The following is a 12524-nucleotide window of genomic DNA, read 5'->3' on the forward strand; positions in this document are numbered from 1 at the left end:
AAGGTGGGTCATCATGCTGCTCTGTGGTCATGGTAAGAGAAAGCCAAAATACTCTTCTTCTAATATCTAGGTCATAACACAGTGAAAATATACCAGTCCTTTCTACTCTGAACCCCATGACTATTTATTTCTCAGAGGACCCTGTCTTCTCTGCAAGTAAACTTTGTTGATTACATTTTTGAAGACTCAAAAAAAGAGCCAAATCCCAACATGTTTTGGAAACTGCAGCCATTTCAGGGAATGCTGGCAGCTACTCTCAGCAGGTCACAGTCAGCTGTGCTTTACAGGTCGGCATGCACTTCAAAATCCAGCAGAGCACAGAGAGACCAAACCTATTTGTAAATGAGTTCATTCAAACGACAAGCAGTAAAACACAACATCCTGCAAATGAGCACATCTTGAGACACGGACTGAGCTCTGGTGCCACAGTTAGATTGCTCCAGATATGTGAAGCACCTGGCCTAATACCTTTTTAGCAATCTCAAGTGGCTCTTGACTCTCCTGGAGACCACAGACTAGACATATTTACAGAGATGACTGGGAAATTCGGATGTATTGTTATACAATTTCTCTAATTCCTGGTTCATGCACAACTGAAAGAGAATGACTGCTGAGAATCTGGAACTGGGAGAGACTGGCACAGTATTTTCAGGACCCACTCTAAGAACCTCCTAGACTGCCTCCTCTCTGCTGTGCTGAGTTCCCAGCAGATATCAGGCAGGTTGAAGTCGCCCATGAGAACAAGGTCTGGTGATCTTGAGGCAGCCTTTAGCTGCCTATAGAATGATTCATCAACACCTTCATCCTGGTTGAGTGGTCTGCAACAGACTCCAACCAGGATGTCTGCCCTGCTGGTCTTCCCTCTAATTTTCACCCACTACACTCAACCTGATCATCCCTGATCTCCAGCTCAATGGCATCTAGTGCCTCCCTGATGTACAGGACCACTCCTCCACTCCTTCTTCCTTGCCTGTCTCTCCTGAAGAGCCTGTAGCCATCAACTGCAGTGCTCCAGTCATGTGAGTCATCCCAGCACGTCTCTGTGATGGCAACTACATCATAACTTTCCAGCCTGAAAGAATGAGTCTTCTTAAAGTAAAAGGTAAAAGACTAGGAGATAAGAAACCTAAAATTACTTCTGCCATCAGAATACAGTCAGACAGCTCCTGAAGCCAGATAATCTACTACAGGAACACACAAAAAAAAGAAAAAGAAAAAGAAAAAAGACACAACTACATTAACACTGCTGCAGTCTCCAGAGCCCAAGGAGAGGAGATCTGAAGGATCCAATAACAAACAAACAAACAAAAACCAAACCAACAACAAAAGAAACCCCACCACGTATCCAATTGTGTCTCAAACCAGCTCAATTGCCAGCAGACTTAACTGCAACACTACAAGGGGGAGAGGCGTCTAAAGAGATGAGTTTTCCAGTGCATTTAGCAGAAGCCTGTATTTAAATGTATACTATCACATCCAATTTACTGGGTAAACTTTTATCCTTGTCTAGCAGGGGGGCAGATCTGAAGACGCCTGAGATTCATCTGCTATTATAAACCAGTTGCATTTTTGATGGAACTGATTTACAACCAGACAGGCACATAAATAAGAGGAGATGAAGAGAGAAGTGCCCCATTTGTCTAAATCTGTAGCAGAAAGTCAAGGAGAGTGTAATGTTGTGTAATATTGTTGGACCTTAAACCATTTATCGCAAGATTTAAGAAGAACTAGCGTATAAGAGGGGGAAAAGCAGAGTTCTACCTCTGTACTTCAGAGTAACTGAAAGCAGAAGGGATAACACAATCTTCTCCCTTGTAGTGCAAGCAGCAAAAAGTAACAGGCTTGAAGTATAAAGAGGGAGATTCAACCACAGGAAAAGCTGCAGCAGGATGGAAAAATAAAAGACAAAATAAATGGACAAATATCTGGAGTGCTTGTGGGTTTTTCATCACTGAAGGTCCCTGAAAACAGCACAGCTAAATATTAGCAATGAATGACAGTCCTTGCTGCTATTGCTGCTTGGGCTGGGGGGTGAATTACAGGATCACCTGAGGTGCTTCCTAAATTTGTATGTCTATACTTGAAAAGTACAATCTCAGGATATACAGAGATCTCACATTTAAAACCTCATCAACTGAACCAAATACCAGGAACAACACAGGCAACTTCTCAAAGGATGCTTGCAAGCAATCAGAAATCTTCCAGTGGTCAACACTGCTACAGAAAACATTCGTGTGTGTCATAGTGGAACATACATCATAAAGAAATGAACAATAAACCTTTATAGGAGGAAAGTCAGAAGTGAGTAAATCTCATCTCTGCAAGTGAAAGGATGCTGCCATTGTTCATCCTGTTTGTCAGATACAATAATTTATATCCCCTGGTACAAATTGCTGAGAAAGTAAAGCATTGGTAAGATCTGCAAAGAAAATCGCTAGAGCAAGGAAGTGTGATGGGAAAAGGCATTTAGCCTGGGAAGCTACAAACCAGTGAGGGAACCATTCAAGACTGTTTGCAGAGCAGCAGTTCACATATGTCCCCAGATGCAAAAAAGTGTTTTAACATTTAAAAAAAAAAAAAAGGCAGGATCAAGTGAGATGATAACACAAAGAGCTGTTACAAATAAATACATAGATAATTACAATGCAAAAACGTCATTATGAAAATAACTCAGGGAAATAAGACATAGAAGCATAGAATCACAGAATCAACAAGGTTGGAAGAAACCTCAGAGATCATCAAGTCCAACCTATAACCCTACTCTACAAGGTTCACCCCTAAACCATATCCCCAAGCACCACATCTAAACAACCTATAAACACATCCAGGGTTGGTGACTCAACTACCTCGCTGGGCAGCACATTGCAATGCAAAATTTAAGAGTATGGCAGCTCAAGACAAGCAACCACATTTCCAAGGGGTGTCATACAAGATGTGCCCTCTCTGTGAAGTAACATACAAGGGTACCTGTTTGCAGATATTGAGCTCTACAACTATGCTGCAAAGGCAATTCCTGCTCCACAGCTCCAAGACACAAGAAGAAGGATTAGAAAGGAGGGACTAAGGGATACTCAGGACATTAGTGACAAAGCTAAGAAGCCATACAAGGGTAAATAGGACAAACAGCTAGTAAGAATCTGTAAAATAAAAAGTGTCAACATACTGCATTCCTTCCCTTTCACCGGATCAGGTAGTCCAGAGCACTCCGCCAAAGGATTTGGGACAGCCACCCTCCATCTGGAGCCACTGCTGTCGCACTCTGTGTACTCGAAGTGGTAATCTGTCTGCAAGCAATTACAAAGAGTTTCAGTTTCATCACAACATTTGCATATTAAGCTCATTAATCAAGACTGGTATTAGCAAACTCAGTTATAATTAAACCAGAAAGGAAGTAGCTGGTGTGGAACATACTGTGAAGCACTCTCACTGCTTTGATGATCACCATGTATCATCACAGAGAAAGCACAAAGCACAATGGATGCTGTGCAGCACAAATTATAAGGCAGAGGGTGGGATTTGCAAACACACTTTAGAGACAGGACATAGATTCCACTTTTTTTTTCCCCCAGTCTCTTAGAACAGCCAAACTTCTGTCTGTCACAGTACCTGATCTACAACAGCCAGTCAGTCTAGTCAATGGAGCAAGCCATACCCAGAGCACAAGTCATCCCATGTTAGGTTGGGTGTCTAAGATGGATGGAATCATTCACCTTGTGCAAGTGCCTTTCCTTCATAAATTTCAGAAGCCCAGAAAAACAAGGGGGCATAACACCTGTATTGCAATATCTGAAAATACCATCCAAGGTTGACTCTGAGGAATTCCTCAAGCCAGAATCATAGAATCATAGAGTCAATAAGGTTGGAAAAGACCTCAGAGATCATCAAGTTTACCCAGCACCTCATGACCAACGAAACCATGGCTTCAAGTGCCACATCCAATCCTTTTTTGAACACCTCCAGGGACAGTGACTCCACCACCTCCCTGGGCAGTACATTCCAATGGCAAATTACTCTTTCTGTGAAGAACTTTCTTCTCACCTCGAGCCTAAACTTCCCCTGGCACAGTTTGAGACTGTGTCCTCCTGTTCTGTCACAGGTTGCCTGGGAGAAGAGACCAACCCCCACCTGGCTACAACCCCCCTTAGGTACTTGTAGAGAGCAATAAGGTCTCCGCTGAGCCTCCTCTTCTCCAGGCTAAGCAACCCCAGCTCCCTCTGCCTCTCCTTATAGGGCTTGTGCTTGAGACCTCTCACCAGCCTTGTTACCTTTCTCTGGACACGTTCAAGAGTCTAAATGTCCTTCTTAAACTGAAGGGCTCAGAACTGGACACAGTACTCAAGGTGTGGCCTAACCAGTGCTGAGCACAGTGGCAGAATGACCTCCCTGCTCCTACTGGCCACACTATTCCTGATATAGGCCAGGATGCCATTGGCTTTCTTGGCCACCTGGGCACACTGCTGGCTCATGTTCAGCCTACTATCAACCAGTAACTCCAGGTCCCTTTCTGCCTGGCTACTCTCCAGCCACTCTGACCCCAGCCTCTACCACTGCATGGGGTTGTTGTGGCCAAAGTGCAGCACCTGGAACTTGGACTTGTTGAATGCCATCATGTTGGACTCTGCCCATCTGTCCAGCCTGGCAAGGTCCCTCTGCAGAGCTCTCCTACCCTCTAACACCTGCCCCCAGCTTGGTGTTGTCTGCAAACTTACTAATGGTAGACTCAATTCCCTCATCTAGATCATCAATAAAGATATTGAATAGGATGGGGCCCAGCACTGATCCCTGGGGGACACCACTAGTGCCTGGCTGCCAGCTGGATGTGGCACCATTCACCACCACTCTCTGGGCTCGGCCCTCCAGCCAGTTCCTAACCCAGCACAGAGTGCTGCTGACATCTTGGCCAGGAGTTTGCTGTGGGGGATGGTGTCAAAGGTCTTGCTGAAGTCCAGGTAGACCACATCCACAGCCTGCCCCACATCCACCAGGCGGTCACCTGATCATAGAAGATCAGGTTGGTCAGGCAGGACCTCCCCTTCCTAAATCCATGCTGGCTGGACCTGATCCCTTGGGCATCCTGCACGTGCACTGTGATTGCCCCCAAGATGACCTGTTCCATAATCTTGCCTGGCACTGAGGTCAGGCTGACAGGCCTGTAGTTTGCAGGTTCCTCCATCCAGCCCTTCTTGTGGATGGGCATCACATTGGCCAGTTTCCAGTCATCTGGGACCTCTCCGGTGAGCTAGGACTGGTGGTAAATGATGGAGAGCAGCTTGGCCAGCTCATCTGCCAGCTCTCTCAGCACCCTAGGATGGATCCCATCTGGTCCCATGGACTTGTGAGTATCCAAGTGGCTCAGCAAGTCCCTAACTACTTCCTCATGGATTTCAGGGGGATTATACTTCTCCCTGACCCCATCAACCAGTTCAGGAAGCCAGTTAGCCTGACGTTCTCCTGCCTTACTGAAAGAAGGTATTTAGTACCTCAGCCTTTTCCTCATCTTTAGTTACAATATTCCCCTCCAAGTCCAATAAAGAGTGGAGGTTCTTCTTGCCTCTCTTTTTAACTCTCTTATATTTCTAAAAATGGTTTTTATTGTCTTTCACAGAAGTGGCCAGCTTAAGCTGGTTTGAGGGGGCATCAGCCCCATGTTCTCTAGGACTGAGATAAGCCTCAAGATGTCTAAGTGAAAAGCAGTAAGAAACTTCCAATCATCAGCTAGGGAAGAATATTAGCTATTTATCCCATTAATAATATTGATTCAGATCCCTCATACAATCTACTCTCACATCTGGTTACATTTTTAGTTTTGCCTTTGTAGCTTTGTTTCCAAATTCATAGCCTAGAATTTTACTATTAAAATAAACCTCAGCAACACCTAATTTTTGAAACAGACTGGTATCAAGACAGAGATTGAGTAAAGCTGACAGAATTGGTGCAAAACTTTCTTCAGAAGAAACAGATCCGTATTAAAATGACACATGGCAACCTCAATGAGATGTCTCTACATGGGTAAGTCCACTCTCAGCTCCATTCACAGTCAACAAAGAGAAGACATTGACCACATGTCTGTTTTAGACATCTGCTACAGAGAGGACAAGGAGATAATACACATTCTAGAAACACTGCTTTCTCCCTGTTGCTTACAGCAGGAGACCAGCCACTTGGTTTGGATGAAGACTTCTCCATTTCCTCAGGGGAATCCCAACTCCAACACTGCATGGCCCTGTGTAGCTCATAAAACTAACACAAAAATGGTGCAACTGAGGAAAACAAGATCAGAGCTTTAGCCACAGGCTCAACCCAGTCAATGCTACCCCAGGAAGAGGTACTTTGTGCACACAAGGAACATTTTGGGAGCAGTTTTTTCCTGCTCCTTCTAAGACCCCTTGCAGTCCTTACATTCGTCATAATGGAGCAGAAGGGTGATCAGGTGGGTAAGGTCAGTCCATGCTGGCTCTGGTACGGATTAGTTAATCCCTGCAAATATTCAACTGACTCACAAATAAGGAAGATTTATAATACTCTTCATTTACTTAAAGGCAAACAAAAAATATTGAGTTTAATATTTCTCCTACTCTTGCCATAGCTCTCCAGAGATATTGGGATGTTAATAAAATTCCATCTAAACATCTTTTAAACCTTGGGTGTTGTGCATCCAAGTGTAAATAATATTCTGATTTCTTTGGAATTAATATTTTCACAGTTCAAGAAATGTCTTTGTGGCTCAATCTATGGTTTACAAACATAACTAACATCACAGTGGAAAGGAAAACTATTTGTCTCAAAAATAAATCGAGGCATGAGAACATGCTATCAAATATGGAGCCACACATGAAATACAATAGACCACACTTTCAACTCTACAAATATACTCAATTAAAATCTGCATTTCCTCCCTTTCATCTCATTTTACAATCTTCAAGGAAAGGAAAAGAAAAAAAAAAAGTCTTTAATCATCTTGGTATGAATTCTCCCCATGAGGCAACTAGAATACATAAATAATACATTGTAACAGATCCATCTCATAGTTCATATCACATAAGACAAAAAGTGATCCAGTAAATTAAATATGCAAGAATAGAGTTAAACAAAGAGAAGGATATTGAAATGTTCTGATGCTGACTCATGTTCAGATCAATTTTCCATTATATAGAGCAGTTTCCTGCCAACAATCCAGACTGCTCTCAGAGCTATGCTCTCAAAATACACTTCAGGGATGTCTAGCCAGCATGCAATCCCTCTGCAGCCCAAGGGGGTCTCAGAAGTGGTGCAGTTGGGAGGGACACATCACACAGTACTGAAACATCTGGATATTGAGCCATTGACCAAAAGTCTTTAAGTGTGATCGTCCAGACAATTCACTACCCACCAAAAGGTCCACCTGTCAAAACCAGGTCTCTACAACTTAGTGACAAGGATGTTGTGTGGGGGGCAGTACCAAATGCTTTGCACAAATCCAGGTAGATGACATTAGTTGCCCTTCCCTTATCCACCAATGCTTTAACCATATTGTAAAAGGTCATCAAAATTTTCAGGCACAATTTGCCCTTATCGAAGCCATCTTGGCTGTCACAAATCACCTTCTTAGTTTCCATGCGCCTTAGCATAGTTTCTAGGAGGCTCTGCTCCATGATCTTGCCAGGTGAGGTTAGATTGATTGCCTTATATTTCCTAGGGTCTTCTTTTTAACTCTTTTAAAAATGGGTGTTATTTCTCCCCTTTTCTAGTCACTGAGAACTTCGTCAGTCTCTCATGACTTCTCAAATACGATGGATAGTGGCTTAGCCACTTCACCTGCCAGTTTCCTCAAGACTCACAGATACATCTCATCAAGTTACATGAAATTCTACACCTTCAGGTCCCTTATATGGTCTCAAACCTCATCTTCTCCTATAGTGGGTGGTTCTTCACACTTCCAGTCCCTGAATTCACATTCTGCCACTTGGGCATTGTGGTTGGAGATGTTGCTGGTGGAAATCAAGACCAAAAAAGTGATTGAGTACCTCAGCTTTCTCCATGTCAGTTATAGCCAAGTCTCATAAATTCATTTATTCATGGGGGTACAGATTCTTTCATCTTCCTTTGTTGCCCTATGTACCTGAAGACAACCTTCTTGCTATTTTTCATGTCCCTAGGCAAGCTCAGCCATAACTCTGTTTTTCCTTGCTTTGCCTGTACTATAAAATACAATACTGTGCTAATGCTATAGTTCCTCTCCTCTATACTATAGTTTTAGCTAGAAACAACCACCAGAAGCCTAGTTGTATCCCTCTTGTATAACCACACTGGCCACCACTGGCCAGCTTTAAATTAAACAGCCTGGCTACTTACAGTGGGTGGATATGACTGTATGGACTCTGGTTCATCTGAAGCTGGTTTAGCAGCCATGTCCAGCATATATCAGGCCCATCCCTACAAGCTGGAAGCATGCCTGGAAATCACCCATTAACACTGGCTTACCAGGCTCAGCACTTCTAATCTGCCTCAACAATTTGAACTTCCAAATTTAGAAGGTTGACAGAGAAGCTTCCTCAGCACTGTGGGACACTTAGAACACCTTTGCCTTTTACTGAAAAATGCCTTTGCATTATATTGGAGGAGTTCTCTTCCCTGATGAAGAAATTTGTTCACCCACCAGTTCTCTGGAATTAGTATCATGGCAAATCCATTGCCAGACACTATCTGTTGCCAGCTATTACACTGTTTTTGTTTTCAATGTTTTTTGCCTACTATTATCCAGACATATAGTATGTTTAAATTTGGCCATGGGCCTGTTTTAATTTTAACTGTAATTCTGACTCTATTTTATTATTTTTCTGGGCTTGGTCTTAATATTCTAAACATGCCTCTCCCCCAGCTCAGCTGCTACTTCCTATCACTTTTCCTGTTTTATTGCTCATAATTCCTAGCCTTTGGCAAAACTGGTTTGAATTTCAGGTGCAGAAAGTGGGTTTCCATAGGAAAGTATCTCTCAGGGAAAGAATAAAAACACCTCATATAGGGTTAAGCTTTAAAAAAAAAGGGCAATTTTCTAAACGGAAAATTGATGCTGTTCCAAGAAGCTGCTCAGACTCAATATGTAGTCCTCAGTGTTATATTTCAAATGAAAGGTTAATAGTAACTTGGAAAATTACACTAAAAATAGGCAAATGTTTTTGTTTTAGCCTAGGATGAATTCTGCTTTATTGTTCTTGGAGAATTGGTGAAATAACATCTGCACTACTGTGCAAAGCTGTTATAAGAAACTCTCTGACGTATGTACGCCCTCTTCGAAGGACACCATGTACAGAAAAGGTGTCCTTGCACAGATACGTGATGTCAAAGGTACAGTGTACTGCTCACAGCCCTGCCAGGGGGAGAAAACAAACAAATTTGTCCAGTGTTCTATGGGATTGATGGCGTGGGCCTGCCACCCTCACACGCAACCTGTGCAGAACTCCAGCAGACACTTCCTGGCTCCCAGGGGGCAGCTGCATCTCCACCCTGCAGTGCTTTTCCAGCTCCCAAACTACCATAAGCTGGCTGAGCTAGACTTCAGTGAGGCATGTCACTACTCAGTCTGTCCTCCAACTTCACTGTCCCTCTTACACAATCCTTGGCTTGACTAAGTGGCAATGAGTGCTCCTCCTTGCCCAGGTCCCCAGACCCAGTGCATGCAGTGTTAGATGTCTGCAGTGCAGACTTCTGCATCTGAGCTAACCACAGTTGACAGGCTTTACCACAGTTGACAGGCACAGGCATTTCCAGGCACAACTCTTATTGTCTTAAAGTAAGTGCCCATTTCAAAGCATTTCTAAAACTCTAGAAGCATTGGTTTTCTCTCCATTAACTGGAGAGTTTTGTAGAAGACCTCCTGTAGCTCCTCCTTCTCCATGCCAAAGGGCAGCACCAATGCAATGTCTTTCCAATCTTTCCGGACTAATCTTTTCACTCCTTCCTTTCACCTAAATGAGAGGCACCCTGTAGCCCTTCCCACGTAACTACAACTGAAAGGCAGAGAGGGCACAGGCCTCAGTTACAAAATGTGATATCAAGAGTCTTTGCAATTTACCAGCTTGCTATGCTCAAGTTTCCAACCACAGATATCACTGGGGGGGGGAGGGAGGAATCACAAAAAAAAAAAAGGGAAACACAAAACAAGTTTCTGCCCTACCCCACCACAACATTACACAAAAACTCCCAAGAGGTCTGTCACTTACTCTTTCCCTGAACTTGCACCACTTGCTCCAGTGCTACTTTTGCTTAACCCGATTAACTGCACACAATGCTATTAAAAGATATTGCTTGCCAAAAGGGACATCCATAATCTTTACAGACCTCTGTGCTGTCTATATTTACATGTGCAACCAGGATTATCTGTGTATTTGCAAAAAACCCAAAATAATTAGGAAAAAAAAAAGAGACACAAACAAAAGCTTCTTCAAGGAAAGAATGAATACAATAAGAGATAAGGAGAAAACAGTTCCATTTCCCTGGAGCACTAAGACATGATATTCCAAAAAGATGGCAGATGTGGAACACAACAGTTTCTGTGCACAGCTATTTCCCCATGTCTGGCCTCAGTAGCATAACCACACTCAGGGACAATGCTTTCAACACTTGGAGACTACTCCAGTGATTTCAAGAGACGTCTATCAGTCGCTTCTAATATAGGCTTTGAAAGAGAAGATGCAAGTTCCCATTTCTTATTAGTTTTGGGCTTCCACCCCATCCTCCTCTTATACTGCACTGAGTATTTCTAATTATATCCTCTGGCATCAGTAAATATCTCTGCTTCCCCCCTATGCTCCTGTCATCCCCAGCCCATGAGAGAGCAGCAGACTCGTTCATCAGCAGGGCTCCATCATTCATTCAGACATAACATCCAGCTCTTCTCCTCAACATGAACATGTTCCTCTTTAATCTCCTTTTTGAAATTATATTACTGCTTTTCAGCTGAAAACTTGAGCTAGGCTTTCAATTATTTCCATCTGTATTTCTACATCCCCAAATTCCTGAAGACATTTATGTGTATTCTGCCACATTTCTCTTTCCAGAGTCCTAACTCATTTGCGGTTTTTTTGGCAGTGAGAGATAAACCCAGCCCTAATTTCATTACTCAGAATTCCACAAAGCAGCTGCGTATATTCAGACTTTCTGAAAATCAGGCCGTTTGCATCTTGAGACTAAATCAAGCACAGGGTTTCAACCACCAGAACCTGAGGCTGAAACAGTGCCAAAGCCATCTGCAAATTAAAGATGAATTGAAGAGGTTTACTGAATGAAAGCCAAAATTCAGCAAAATATATCATCAATATTTGTGAATAATCAGAATAAACTAAATTTTAGGCAAGTTTTTATATAACCTATTTAAACATAATTCCCAGGATTCTAACCCAGATGTGTTAAAATGTCTAGTCTTTGGCCAGTTTGTGGAGTGACCTGTAGTGGACAGATCTCTGCAGAATGACAGGGTAAGTGCAGAGAGCCATGAGCTTGTCTGTCAGCAGAAGGAGGACAGAGGCAACCTTTATCAACATTTAGAAACAAACAGCTGATAGAAAAGTGTTTGAATGTGCCTCAGTGGAGATAAGAAAGGTACTGAGCTCTCACACCAATCAGGTCAAAGGACTTCCTTTGACTTTGGACAATATATTGCAGCATAGGGTGATGGTCAGCAGAGAGAGGTGGTGCTTCCAGCACATCTGAGATACTCAGAGCAGAGCCCATTTCTCACTCCAGAGCTAGAGGAGCTATCTAGCCTAGCTTGTACACATATTTCCACACAAGCATCTGAGTTCATGTGGGACAAGTTCTTCCATTTGTACCTCTTCACTCAGCTGTAGCATGTGGGGCTGCCTTTTCAATATTGAAAGCATTAGTGCAGCCCCTGAATAGCTCCAAGTCCAGGAGGGACCCACCTCTTAACTGAGCCCCCCAGAGATGCTTGTCATAGAAATAATGCATTGTCATTATCATGGCAGAGTTCTGAAGACATGGCAACCCTAGAAGGGTATTTAAGAAGGCATTTAGTCCAACTTCATGCCCTCTATATCTAAACCACTCCTGAGAGAAGCTTGCATTACCTCTTTAGAAAACCCCAGTGGTGGATGATATGCAGCTTCACAGGGTAGTGCTCATAGTTATCAGCCAAATAAAATGATGCTAATGTGCACAGACCATTCATCAGGCAGCAGTTACCATCACAAAAGAAGCTGAGCTCTAGAGCTAGAGGAAATACATGAGGAGGAAGGATTTATTTGTTGAAAAGCACAGCCCAAAAGGTACCATTTCAACATATAAACAGATTCAGAAAGCATGGCTGGCACCAAAGGGTGTCCTTCCAAGAAACCATTTGCTATACTATACATTTACTATATAGCTTGTTACAGACTGTGCATTCCCATGTAACAAATCACCTGTATGAAACTTCAGGGCTGTTCTGTGCAGTGTCTTCTCTTGGCCTTCAGCCACCCTCACTGTGGCTGAAATAAGTGGAAGATTTCAGCAGCCTCACTGGGCATCAGACAGGGTCAGATACAAAC

The 12524-nt window shown here is 43.1% G+C and overlaps 1 protein-coding gene across 2 annotated transcripts in view; it reads right to left on the minus strand.

Annotated features, from left to right (window-relative positions):
* Positions 1 to 12524, minus strand: part of ELAPOR2 (endosome-lysosome associated apoptosis and autophagy regulator family member 2) — a 105180-nt gene that overhangs the window by 50574 nt on the left and 42082 nt on the right. For both annotated transcript variants that reach the window (XM_009900279.2, XM_054178283.1), the window contains exon 2: positions 3164 to 3284. In XM_009900279.2, coding sequence (XP_009898581.2) covers positions 3164 to 3284 — 121 coding nt within the window. The remainder of the gene's footprint in view (positions 1 to 3163; positions 3285 to 12524) is intronic.

This window comes from Dryobates pubescens, chromosome Z, assembly GCF_014839835.1.
Source record: "Dryobates pubescens isolate bDryPub1 chromosome Z, bDryPub1.pri, whole genome shotgun sequence".
Taxonomy (NCBI): domain Eukaryota; kingdom Metazoa; phylum Chordata; class Aves; order Piciformes; family Picidae; genus Dryobates; species Dryobates pubescens.